The sequence below is a fragment of the Taeniopygia guttata genome, chromosome 4 (genome assembly GCF_048771995.1).
Source record: "Taeniopygia guttata chromosome 4, bTaeGut7.mat, whole genome shotgun sequence".
Lineage (NCBI taxonomy): Eukaryota > Metazoa > Chordata > Aves > Passeriformes > Estrildidae > Taeniopygia > Taeniopygia guttata.
The window spans coordinates 726,751-739,919 of record NC_133028.1 but is presented as its reverse complement, the minus strand read 5'-3'; the positions used below and the strand labels follow the sequence as shown (position 1 = coordinate 739,919).

General features: G+C 58.0%; 1 protein-coding gene across 1 annotated transcript in view; it reads right to left on the bottom strand.

Moving 5' to 3' along the window:
- Positions 1–6,467, bottom strand: part of SFXN5 (sideroflexin 5) — a 92,985-nt gene extending 86,518 nt beyond the window's left edge. Inside the window, exon 1 of the mRNA XM_041715551.2 lies at positions 6,341–6,467. Coding sequence (XP_041571485.1) covers positions 6,341–6,397 — 57 coding nt within the window. The 5' untranslated portion in view covers positions 6,398–6,467. The remainder of the gene's footprint in view (positions 1–6,340) is intronic.
- Between the last annotated feature and the right edge of the window lie 6,702 nt (positions 6,468–13,169).

The following is a 13,169-nucleotide window of genomic DNA, read 5'->3' as shown; positions in this document are numbered from 1 at the left end:
AGGAAAAAAGCACAGTGGTTTTTAATTAGCACGGATCTAATTAATGCTAATTCTGGTACTTTCGAGCAGTTTTGAGCTTGACATTTTGCTGCCTCCCTTTAATTTTGGGTTTGGGGTCCCTGCTGCAGATGGCAGCACCCCCCAACATGTGCCAGGGGTGAGGGGACTGAGCAATTCCTGCCTCAGCCAGCCCTGAGCAACCCCACAGAGCCACAGCCCAGCCACTGCCCATCCCACAGCAGCCAGGGCAGCTGGAACTGCTGCCAAACACCTGGGATTGCTGCTGAACACCTGGGATTACTGATAACCAGCTGGAATTGCTGATAACCAGCTGGAATTGCTGATAACCAGCTGGAATTGCTGATAACCAGCTGGGATTGCTGCCAAACAAACACTGGGACTGCTGCTAAACACCTGGGATTGCTGCCAAACACCTGGGATTACTGATAACCAACTGGGATTGCTGCTAAACCACCTGGGATTACTGCTAACCAGCTGGAGTTACTGATAACCAGCTGGAATTGCTGCTAAACACCTGGGATTGCTGCTAAACACCTGGGATTGCTGCTAACCAGCTGGGATTGCTGCTAAAGATTTGGGATTACTGATAACCAGCTGGAATTACTGATAACCAGCTGGAATTGCTGCTAAAGACTTGGGATTACTATTAACCAGCTGGAATTAGTGATAACCATCTGGAATTGCTGCTAAACACCTGGGATTGCTGCTAACCAGCTGGAACTACTGATAACCAGCTGGAATTGCTGCCAACCAGCTGGAATTGCTGCTAAAGACATGGGATTACTTTTAACCAGCTGGAATTACTGATAACCAGCTGGAATTGATGCTAAAGACTTGGGATTACTGTTAACCAGCTGGAATTAGTGATAACCATCTGGAACTGCTGCTAAACACCTGGAATTGCTGCCAACCAGCTGGAATTGCTGATAATCAGCTGGAACTGCTGATAACCAGCTGGAATTACAGCTAACCAGCTGGAATTGCTGCTAAAGACTTGGGATTACTGCTATCCAGCTGGAATTACTGCTAACCAGCTGGAATTGATGTTAAAGACTTTGAATTACTGCTAACCAGCTGGAATCAGCTAGAATTTCTGATAACCAGCTGGAATTACTGCTAACCAGTTGGAATCAGCTAGAATTTCTGATAACCAGCTGGAATTGCTGCTAACCAGTTGGAATCACTGCCAACCAGCTGGAGTTGCTGCCTTCATCAACAGCAGGATGGGGGGATTCTAAACCTGCGTGGCCTTGACTTCCCCCTGCCTTTATCTCTGTGCCACACTGAGAAAAGCAACACCAAATTGAATTAAATGGAATTATTTAATGGAACATCAGTGTTTTACACCCACTTGACCAAGCAGTGAATGACAAGGGGGGGAAGGAGAGCTCAGGTTCCAAGGGGCAGAACAGAAATGTCATTTGGAGTTACCAACACCCATTTCCCAGTTGCCCAGGCTCTCGGGAGGCTGCTCCCGCATCCCAGGCCAGGCTTTGGCTGGCACTGAGCTCCTGCCCAGCCAAGCTCAGCAAGGCCCAGCTTAAGGACAGGTCTGAGCAGCCCAGCCCCAGCCTGGTGCCATCCCAGTCTCACATTCCCTGCTGCTCTCCTGCCCAGAGTCACACCCAGAGCTGGGACTGCCCAGATCCTGAAATCAGGGAATGTTTGGGATTGAAGGACCTCAAATCCCACCCAGAGCCGCTCGGCCAGGGCAGGGACCCCTCCCAGTGCCCCAGGCTGCTCCAGCCCGGTGTCCAGCCTGGCCTGGGCACCCCAGGGTGCCCCAGCTGCTCTGGGAATTCCAGCCCAGGGCAGGAAACAATGTGGGATTTGTTTCTAGGTGCTGCTGCCTGAACTTGTCCATCCTGTGCTCAGAGAACCCAAAGCCCTCGGGGAAGCTGGGTCTGAACAGGTTTGGGGCAGCTCTGATGGGCCAGGGCCTCATTTCACCACAGCAAGAGTGCTCTGAGAGCTGGCTCAGACCAGAGCTGGGCTTAAACCCAGAGCTGGGCCCAAACCAGAGCCAGGCTTAAACCCAGAGCCAGGCTCAGACCAGAGCCAGGCCCAAACCCAGAGCCGGGCCCAAACCAGAGCCAGGCCCAAACCCAGAGCTGGGCCCAGCCCCAGACCATGAGGGCTCAGACCCAGAGCCAGGCTTAAATCCAGAGCCGGGCCCAAAACCAGAGATGGGCTCAAACCCAGACCATGAGGGCTCAGACCAGAGCTGGGCTCAGACCCAGAGCTGGGCTCAGACCAGAGCCGGGCCCAAACCAGAGCCAGGCCCAGCCCCAGACCATGAGGGCTTAGACCAGAGCTGGGCTTAAACCCAGAGCCAGGCCCAAATCCAGAGCCAGGCTTAAACCCAGAGCCAGGCCCGGCCCCAGACCATGAAGGCTCAGACCAGAGCCAGGCTCAGACCCAGAGCTGGGCCCAGACCCAGAGCTGGGCTTAAACCCAGACCATGAGGGCTCAGACCAGAGCCGGGCTCAGCCCCAGAGCCAGGTTCAAACTCAGACCATGAAGGCTCCACCTCACCCAAAGCCGGGCTCAGCCCCATTGCCAGGCTCAGCCCCACAGCCAGGCTCAGCCCCATTGCCAGGCTCAAACCCATTGCCAGGCTCAGCCCCATTGCCAGGCTCAGCCCCATTGCCAGGCTCAAACCCATTGCCAGGCTCACCCCACAGCCAGGCTCAGCCCCATTGCCAGGCTCAGCCCCATTGCCAGGCTCAGCCCCACAGCCAGGCTCAGCCCCATTGCCAGGCTCAGCCCCACAGCCAGGCTCAGCCCCATTGCCAGGCTCAGCCCCACAGCCAGGCTCAGCCCCATTGCCAGGCTCAGCCCCATTGCCAGGCTCAAACCCACAGCCAGGCTCAGCCCCACAGCCAGGCTCAGCCCCACAGCCGGGCTCAGCCCCACAGCCACCAGGGCCCCTCGGGCCCCAGCTCTCCCCTCTCTCCCCCGTGCCAGCTCTGCACACAGCCTCCTTTGTGCTGCTGCCCTGCAGCCCTGGCACCCCTGCTTCCCCTTCAGAAAGCGAGGAGAGCTGCCTCACTGCTTGGCATCCCACCATCCCGGCCATTCCTCCTTCCCAGTTTATTCTCCTGACTGGAAGCCAAAGGAATTTTTTCAATTCAAGGTTGGTTTTCACAGCTGCGTACGAAACACAAGGCAAAAAAACCCCAAAAACCCCCAACCAATTAAAAAACCCCAAGCAAACAACAATGGCAACAAAAAAAAAAGCCACAGCAATTCCCGATAATTCAGAAATTTGGGGGAAATCCTTCCCTGGGAGGGTGGGGAGGGGCTGGATGGAATTCCCAGCTTTGCTGTGGCTGCCCCTGGATCCCTGGAGTGCCCAAGGCCAGGCTGGACACTGGGGTTGGATCCCACCTGGGGCAGTGGGAGCTGTCCCCATAGCAGGGGGGCACTGGGTGGGATTTAGGGTCCCTCCCAACCCAAACCAGTCTGGGATTCCGGGATCCATCGTGTCAGGAGATGGAACTGGGAGGAGAGGATGCAGGAACAGCTCTGTGCCCTCCCTGGCAGCCCAGCCCACACCTCGCTGAGAACTGGAGCTGGTTCCGTGTCCCAGGCTCCATTCCAGCCCTGCCCTCACCCTCATGCTCAGAACTCTGCCCTTCCTCTCCAAATCCCATCCCTGGGCTTTTCCTGGAGCAGCTGCAGCAAAGTGAATATCACCAATTTCCTCTGATGAACCAGGGCTATTCTGGGACCACTTCTCAGCAGCCTGCAGCACCAGGAGCTGCTGGGGAATGTGAATTCCCTTCCCGGGCACAGCAGCTCGGCAGCACCCTGGATGTCCCAAAAACCACAAGGAAGCACTTGCAGGGATCTGGGAGAAGGTAAGGGTCCATTAGCGAGGTGCTCATCACCTGCAGGAGGAAAAGAATTCCAGGGAGCCTGTGCTGGGCAGCCCTGGGAAGAGCAGAGGCACGGAGAACTTCAGCACTTTAATTACAGCCTGATTTTAAACAGGATTTAATTAAGCCAGAGCAAAAAACATGCAGGCTTGGGGTGAGGTTGAGCTCAAAACCAGGCTCATGTCAGCTTTACATTAATTAGGAGATATTTAAGCTGCAGCAAACAGACTGAAGACAAGTGAAGCCATTGAACAACGGGGCTGTGACAAGTCTGCAAGTCTGGGCTAAAACTGTGGGATCCCTTTGGTGGCTTTAATTTGGTTTTCCAGAGTTTAGGAGCCAGGATTCCAATGGGAGAAGCTCCTGCACCACAGGCAGGGCCAGGACAGGGCACAGGAACCTCTCAGGAGATTAAAACTCATAACACGGCACAAAACCCAACAAATTCCCCTTTAAATCCAGTCCTGAGTGATGGAGGTGGAAAACAGCAACAGCAGGAGGATGTGGAGCTGCTGGAATAAATCCAGAGGAGACCCCAGAGCTGCTCCAGGGCTGGAGCCAGGTTGGGAGAGCTGGGAATGTTCCCCTGGAGAAGGGAAAATTCCAGGGAATGCTCAGAGTCCCTGAAGGGGCTCCAGGAGAGCTGGAGAGGGACTGGGGACAAGGGACAGAGGAACAGGAGCCAGGGAATGGCTCCCACTGGGAAAGGGGAGCTTGGGCTGGGATCTTGGCAAGGAATTCCTGGCTGGGCTGGAATTCCCAGATTTGCTGTGGCTGCCCCTGGATCCCTGGCAGTGCCCAAGGCCGGGCTGGATCCCCCTGGGCAGTGGGAGCTGTCCCTGCCCATGGATGGGGTGGGACTGGGATGGGATTTAGGGTCTCCCAGGCCAACCCAGGCTGTGCTTCCATGGCCCTTTTCCTCGCTCACAGGGACACCCCTCTGGGAGAGAGGAGTTTGCTCCCACCTATTGAACAGAGCCTCACCCCGAAGCTGCACAAAACCTGGGAAGAGCAGGCAGAGGCAGGGAGGGCTGGGGGAAGCACAGAACACCCAGCAGGGAAGGTTTGGGAATGCTGATCCCATGGGAACACCCTGGGGCTCCTCCAGCACAAAGTTTGGAAGGAAACACCAAGGCCAGGATGGGGGAAATAAAGAACTGGGAGAGTTTGGGGCAGGAATGGAGGGGCTGGGCTCCCCATGGAACACTCTGGAACAGGGATGGAGGGGCTGGGCTCCCCATGGAACACTCTGGAACAGGGATGGAGGGGCTGGGCTCCCCATGGAACACTCTGGAAGCCTCTCCTCCTCCTCCTCAGAAAAAGCTGCCCAACTGGAGTCACCCCATCCCTGTGGCTCCGAGGATGTCACCTGTGGGACCTCACAGCCCTCCCCATTCCCCAGGGCAGGAGATCCATCACGGAATGGGAAAGATCCATCATGGAATGGGAAAGATCCATCACGGAATGGGAAAGATCCACACGGAATGGCTGCCTGGAAAGCCACAGCTCAGCCCAAAGGGTGGCTGGGCCAAGCCAAGCACCGGTGTGGAGTGACACTGGGGTTGAACAGGGGCTCTGGACTGCTGTGGATAGCAGGAATGGTCTCTCCATGGGGATTGTCCCTCTGGTGGGACACGTTCACATGCCCAAGGTAAGGAGCAGCTCCTCCAGGAGTCCTGCCCAGCTCTGGAGGGACTGACAGAGGCTTTATGAGCCTTCCTACCAGCCTAAGCAGCTCCACAAGCACAAGAATCCCCTCTGGTCAGCCACCACATCATCCACACTGCGTGGTGTCAGCAAGGACCACCTCCCCTGCCCTGCTCACCTGGGGACAGGTGTGTGAGTGACCAGGGGCTGCTCTCCCCAGCCCAGCTGCAGGGGTGCAGGACAGTCACACCCTGTACTGTACACTGGGCGGTCACAACCACCCCTCCATCCTTTGGCACCAAGCCGGGCATTGCCTGGTGATGCTGGCACAGCGCCCACCTGGAGCACAGCTGGCTGTGGGAGCCGCGCTCCTGCCAGAGCTGCTCCTGCCAGAGCTGCTCCTGCCAGAGCTGCTCCTGCCCTCCCGAGCCCCTCGGGCACAGCCCGAGCTCGCAGCAGCCCCCCGGGGAACGGACCCTGCGCGTCCCCGCGGGGCTCGAACCCGCGACCCCCGGGCCCCGCGGCCGCCGCGCTGCGCCCCGCGCCACAGGGACCACAGGGACCCCGGCGCGGCCGCGGGCAGGGGGCGGCGGCCCTGACTGACAGCTCGGCCGGCCAATGGCGCGGGGGCTGCGGGCCAATCAGCGCGCGGCGCCGCGGGAGGGGCGGGGCGGAGCGGGGAGCGGGGGGCTCCGCTGGCGGGGTGGGGGGGGCGATGGCACGCGCGGGGCGGGAGCGGCTCCCGCTGCCGCTCCCGGGGTCTCCCCGCCGCCTCCCGCCGCCGGCCGTACCTGCTCGAAGCGGGGCTTCCCCAGCTGGAACGGGGGATAGTCCGCCGGCTCCGCCATCCCGCAAGCGCCACTTTAAACAGCCTCCCCCGCCGCCGGGCCCCGCCCCCCGGCCCGGCCCGCGCTGATTGGCTGCGCCCAACCGCAGCTGCCGCGGGGCACGCCGGGACATGGAGTCCGCCGGCCGCAGCCGGGGGCGGGGCCGCGCCGGATCCGCCAGCCAATGGGGAGCGCGCTGGCCGCAGGGCACCATGGGAAATGTAGTCCCGGCAGGGAGCGAGCGGGGACAGGGGAACCCAGGGGGGACACGGAGAGAAGAGATTGACCTCAACTGTGCAGTGCTGAAACCCAAAAACCTCCGAAACAGCACCCCCGGTGCTGCCGAGTGACACCCGTGAGAGATAGGACGTGAGAGGGCTGGAGCGTGGCCAGGGCAGAAAGGAGCTGGGAAGGGGCTGGAGAGTTCCTGAGGGAGCTGGGAAGGGGCTGGAGAGTTCCTGAGGGAGCTGGGAAGGGGCTGGAGAGTTCCCGAGGGAGCTGGGAAGGGGCTGGAGAGTTCCTGAGGGAGCTGGGAAGGGGCTGGAGAGTTCCTGAGGGAGCTGGGAAGGGGCTGGAGAGTTCCCGAGGGAGCTGGGAAGGGGCTGGAGAGTTCCCGAGGGAGCTGGGAAGGGGCTGGAGAGTTCCTGAGGGAGCTGGAGAGGGGCTGGAGAGTTCCTGAGGGAGCTGAGGGGGCTCAGCCTGGAGCAAAGGAGGCTCAGGGGGACCTTGTGGCTCTGCACAGCTCCTGCCAGGAGGGGACAGCCGGGGGGATTTGGGATCTGTTCCCAGGGAACAGGGACAGGAGGAGAGGGAACAGCCTCAGGGTGGATATTGTGAATATTCCTCATGGGAAGGGTGCTCAGGCACTGGCAGTGCCCAGGGAGGTTTGGGTGCCCATCCCGGGGGGATTTCAGAGCCCTGTGCTGTGGCACTGGGGGACACGGGCAGTGTCCCCTGGCGGTGCTGGCAGTGGCCCCACTGGAAGCTTTTCCCATCCCAGCAATTCCATGAGCTCCTGGTGGAATTGCAGATCCGCGCTGCGGTGGCGGTGACCTTTGAGGAGCCGATGTGGGATGCAGGATGGGATAAGGATTGCGGAGCTGTGACAATAATCCGGGAGCGCTGATAACGATCCGGGAGCGCTGATAACAGCGGGCAGATAACGCCAAGGTCGCGGCGCTGGGCACGCCGAGCCCTCCGCGGAATCCTCTCGCCCAGATTAGTGCGGTAAGAAGCGTCCGGACCTTGAAATCGTTGGGAGGATTAGGATCAATTCCCCGGGACAGCAAACAGAGGGAACGCGGCTGCAGCAGGGAGGGAGGAAGGGCAGGAGTGGGAAGGCAGCGCTGGAAATCCAGGAGGAAGGCTAATAAATACACCTGAAACAAAATATCCCGTCTTTTTGGCACCCAGGGAAAAGTGTGGGAGTTCATAATTCCCTGTTTTCCTCTCTCCTTCCCACCTGCAAAAGCAGTTTCTGATTTTGAGCTATCTCGGCACTGATCCCATCCAGCGAACCCCAAATCTGCAGCTCCGGGAGGGAAAAGGGCTCTGAGGGGTGAAAAGTGGAATAGGGAAGAGCAGGGAAATGGGGTTTGATCATCACTGTTTGCTTTGCTTCGGAGCCGTTGGTGCTCCTCGGGGTGCCAGCTCCGTGTCCCCTGTGGGGCTGGGGGACAGGGACAGGGATGGGGCAGGGACAGGGATGGGACAGGGACAGGGACAAGGACAGGGACAGGGATGGGACAGGGACAGGGACAGGACAGGGACAGGGATGGGACAGGGACAGGGACAAGGACAGGGACAGGGATGGGACAGGGACAGGGACAGGACAGGGATGGGACAGGGACAGGAATGGGACAGGGACAGGGACAAGGACAGGGACAGGGATGGGACCAGGATGGGACAAGGACAGGGACAGGGACAGGGCATGAGGAGCAGTGTTCTGCTCCCACCCCGGCACTGCCCTTCCTGGAGTTTGGGGTTTGCTGCTGGAGGCTCCGAGCTGCCCCAGAGCTCTGCAGGGACACCCCTGGGGCTGCGGGGTCAGCCCTGACCCCAAACTCGGCCCTGACCCCAAACTCATCCCTGACCCCAAACTCATCCTGACCCCAAACTCAGCCCCATTCAGGCTCCTTCTCTTCCCCCCAGCTCCATCCCCACAGGAAGAACAAAGCCGTAAACCCAACCCCAGTCCTGCCAAAAGCTCAGAGCCACTCCCCGTTCCCCAAAGGTTCCCTGCCAGGATCCGGGTGGGATGGAGCTGCCCCAAATCCGGGTGGGATGGAGCCACCCCAGCTCCTGGGACCCCCTCCTTCCCTCCCTCCCTCCCCCCCCCTCCCACAGCCCAGCCAGGCGCTGCTGCAGTCCCAGTGTTGACACACGAAATGTTTGGTAACAACAGAGGGGAGAGAATCTGTTTATCTCCGAGCCCATTTGGAGTGACATAAGACTATCACTTTTTTGGTGAAATCCCAGAAAGAATATCAATTCTTTGGCTGATAGCAGCCCCAGCAGATCCATCCCGGCTGACAACTTGTGTTTCCCCGCTCTGGGGAGGAGGGGGGTGCTTCCCCACACTAAAATCCTGGCTTGTTCCAATTTTTGGGGTTGGGGGGGGGAATAACCCCCCAGCCATGGTGTGAGCTCGTCCAGAAATGGGGTCTGGGGGGGGCTCCAGGGTGGCTCCTGTGAGGAGATCCCGGACGCTGTGACCCCAAGGGAAGATGCTGAAGGAGGTCTGACCCCATAAGAAGACCCTGAAGGAAACTGAACCCCAAGGGAAGTCCCTGAAGGAGCTGTGACCCCATAAGAATCTCCTGAAGGAGACTGAACCCATGAGAAGCTCCTGAAGGAGCTGTAACCCCATAAAAGCCCCTGAAGGGAGTGTGACCCCATAAGAGGCTGCTGAAGAAGGTCTGACTCCATGAAAAGCCCTTGGAGGAGATTGAACCTCATGAGAAGCCCTGAAGGAACTGTGACACCAAGGGAAGCCCCCAAAGGGGGTGTGACCCCGTGGGAAGCCCTTGAAGGAGCTGTGACCCCATAAGAGGCCCCTGAAGGAGACTGAACCCCGTGGGAAGCCCCTGAAGAAGTTTGAAGCCATGGGAAGCCCACGCTGGAGCAGGGCAGAGTGTGAGGAGGAGGAGGAGGAGGAGGAGGAGGAGGAGGAGGAGGAGGAGGAGGAGGAGGAGGAGGAGGAGGAGGAAGGAGCGCAGTGACAGTGTCAGGGACTGAGCACAGCCCCATTCCCTGCCCCCCTGCACCACTTGGAAGGAGGAGGGAGAGAAGCATGAGGGAAATTGAGCCTGGGAAGGAAGGAGGAGTGGGGAAAAAACGATTTAAGATTGGAGTTTGTTTCTTGTTGCCCTGCTCTGGTTTGATGTGCAATAAGTTAATAAATCAAACTGATTTATTTCTCATTGCCCTGCTCTGGTTTGATGTGCAATAAGTTAAATTAATAAATCAAACTGATTTATTTCTCGTTGTCCTGCTCTGGTTGGATTGGCAATAAATTGAATTAATAAATTGAACTGATTTCCTCCATCCCTTGTTCCCGTTCCAGTCCCTGTGGGTTCAGAGGGATCTCTCCCTGCCCTCATCCCCAAATGGGATTTTTGTTGTATTTTCTCTCCCTGCCCAGCTGAGGAGGGCAGTGAGAGCAGTTTTGGGGGCGCCTGGGGCCCACCCAGGGTCCCCCCACCCCACGAGGGAGTTTTGGGGGTCCCAGCCCCCCAGGGGACAGCGGGTGTGGGGCCGGGCTGGCTGCAGGACGAAGTCACAGAACATTCCTTGTCAGCCTCTGTCTGGAGAGGCAGATTTGGAGCAAACTCGCTTTGGGCAGCAAACTCCAGCTTGGCACAGCACGGCAGGCACTCTGCAGGGCTGGGAATTGTTCTGTGCTCCAGGCAGCCACGGAGGCAGGGCTGCAGCAGCACGGGGCTTTAAATCCTCTGTTTGCCCGGATTCCAGAGCCCAGCTCTCCCAGGGACTGCTCTGGGTGCCTGTCCTGTGTCCTGGCATGGATCCGCTTTCACAGGGGGCCCAGCTCAGCCCACAGCCCAAACTTCCTTTCCTTTCCTTCTTTCCTTTCCTTTCCTTTCCTTTCCTTTCCTTTCCTTTCCTTTCCTTTCCTTTCCTTTCCTTTCCTTTCCTTTCCTTTCCTTTCCTTTCCTTTCCTTTCCTTTCCTTTCCTTTCCTTTCCTTTCCTTTCCTTTCCTTTCCTTTCCTTTCCTTTCCTTTCCTTTCCTTTCCTTTCCTTTCCTTTCCTTTCCTTTCCTTCCCTTCCCTTCCCTTCCCTTCCCTTCCCTTCCCTTCCTTCCCTTCCCTTCCCTTCCCTTCCCTTCCCTTCCCTTCCTTCCCTTCCTTCCCTTCCCCTTCCCTTCCCTTCCCTTCCCTTCCCTTCCCTTCCCTTCCCTCCCCTCCCCTCCCCTCCCCTCCCCCTCCCCTCCCCTCCCCTCCCCTCCCCTCCCCTCCCCTCCCCTCCCCTCCCCTCCCCTCCCCTCCCCTCCCCACACCTGGGCCAGGAGCAGGATTTGGGGTGGAACTCGAGGTTCCTGCAGCATTCCCACTGCACAGCGCCCAGGGACTGGCAGGGCAGGTGGAAAAACTGCAGGAGGAGTTGGGCACCATCCTCCTCCTCCTCCTCTTCCTCCTCCTCCTCCTCTTCCTCCTCCTCCTCCTCCTCGTGCTGCAGACAATCAGAGATGTCACTCGGTGTCCAGGCGCCGTCAGCACAGACGCTGTTGTCAATGAATCAGAAGTGTCTAGGAACAGCTTGAACAACTTTTATTTTTTTTTAAAGTGCTTAAAACGTAAATAACAAGCTCTTTATAAACATTAGTTGCAGCTCTTAAAACGTGAGACACACAGAACCCGCTTCCCACGGACGTGAAGAACAGGGAAACCAACAACTCCAAAAACCCCAACACTTCTCCCACCTGGGACGTTTTTCCAGGTTTTTAACCCCAAACACGGCGGTTCCCTCCCAGACACGGCTGAGGCTGCGTCACACTGGAGAATCCACATGCCCCAGCTTTGTTCCAGCTTGAGGATGAACCTGGGTGGTTCAGGCAAGGGGAAAAGAATTTGGCTAAAGCACAGAGAAACAAACCCCGCTGTGGGCCGGCAGCAAAGGCAGAGCACAGCACCCTGCTGCAGCCTGCTGGGAAAACAAACACCAGGAGAAAGGCGAAAGCACAGGGATGGTCACGGATGTGATTAAAACAGACCAGGGAGAAGCTGCCTGGCCCAGAGAACCCCGGGGGTGTGCTGGGCCCAGCAGAGAGGGACAGAGCTCAGGGCACAGAGCAGGAACGCTGCTCCTGCCCCAGGATCCCAAATAAATCACTGAATGGGAGATTCAGTCACTAACCACAGAGATAAATCCCACATGGGCAAGTTGAGCACAATTCCCAGTTCTCTTCCCCATCCCCTCCCGCTCTGAGGAAGCACTTAGGTCCTCCAAAGCGTTCCCTTGGGAGGTGGGGGTTTAACAGCAGCACTACAGCCTCCACCCCAGTGCTGCTGGGCTGCTCTTCTGCACAAAAATTCTGTGTGCTGAGGGGGAACCCCAAATCTCCAGCCCAGCAGGGCGGGGAAACAGAGAACAGAGACAGGAGCATCTGTCAGACACCTTTCCCAGCACAGGAGGGACCTGCTGAACTGGGAGGGACCCGCTGAACTGGGAGGGACCCGCTGGTCCTGTCACTGCGGGACAGACACGGAGCCTCCATCGCTGCCCCACTGAGCTCCAGCAGCAAGGGAAGGGACCCCTGCTCACCTGGGCTCCTGGGGCTGGGAGGGGCAGGGATGGCTGCAAAGGGGAGATGAGGGAACAGTTCTGCTGGAGAGGCAGGAGAGAGGGAACACCACTGCTGCAAGGGCAGGAGAGAGGGAAACACCACTGCTGCAAGGGCAGGAGAGAGGAAAACACCACTGCTGCAGGGGTAGGAGAGAGGAAACAGAACCACTATTGCTAGAAAGGCAGAGGAGTGGAAGCACCCATTGCTGAAAAGGCAGGAGATGAGGGAATAAAACAGGAATTGCTGAAAAGGCAGGGGGTGAGGGAACAGAACAGGTATTGCTAGAAAGGCAGGAGGTGTGGAAGCACCTATTGCTGGAAAGGCTGGAGATGAGGAACAGGTATTGCTGGAAACAGGAGATGGAAAGAGCAGATATTGCTGGAAATGGGAGCTATGGAAGCACCCATTGCTGGAAAGGCAGGAGATGAAGGAATAGAACAGGAATTGCTGGAAAGGCTGGAGGTGAGGGAGGAGAACAGGTATTGCTAGAAAGGCAAGAAATGTGGAAGCACCTATTGCTGGAAAGGCAGGAAAGGAGGGAACAGGGATTGCTGAGAAAGGAGATAAGGGAACAGAACAGGGATTGCTGAGAAAGGAGATAAGGGAACAGAACAGGAATTGCTGAGAAAGGAGATAAGGGAACAGAACAGGGACTGCTGAGAAAGGAGATAAGGGAACAGAACAGGGATTGCTGGGAACAGGAGATGTGGAAGCACCTATTGCTGGCAGGGCTGCACACCTGGCACAACCTCCTGAGCTCTGAGAGGAACTTTTTATATTCGAGTGCAAAACATTCAGGCTTTTGGAGCAAAAGAAGGCAGAGCTGACTAAGGCAGAGGGGGCTGAGGGAGGCGGTGAGACACGACGGGAGAGGAGGGAGAGGTGGGAAGGAGGGGCCGTGGGATCCATACAAACATTGGCACTTGTGTGGGGAGCACCAGCAGCCGTCCCTGCAGGGGCACAGGGCCAAGAACGGGATGTTTGTGTGG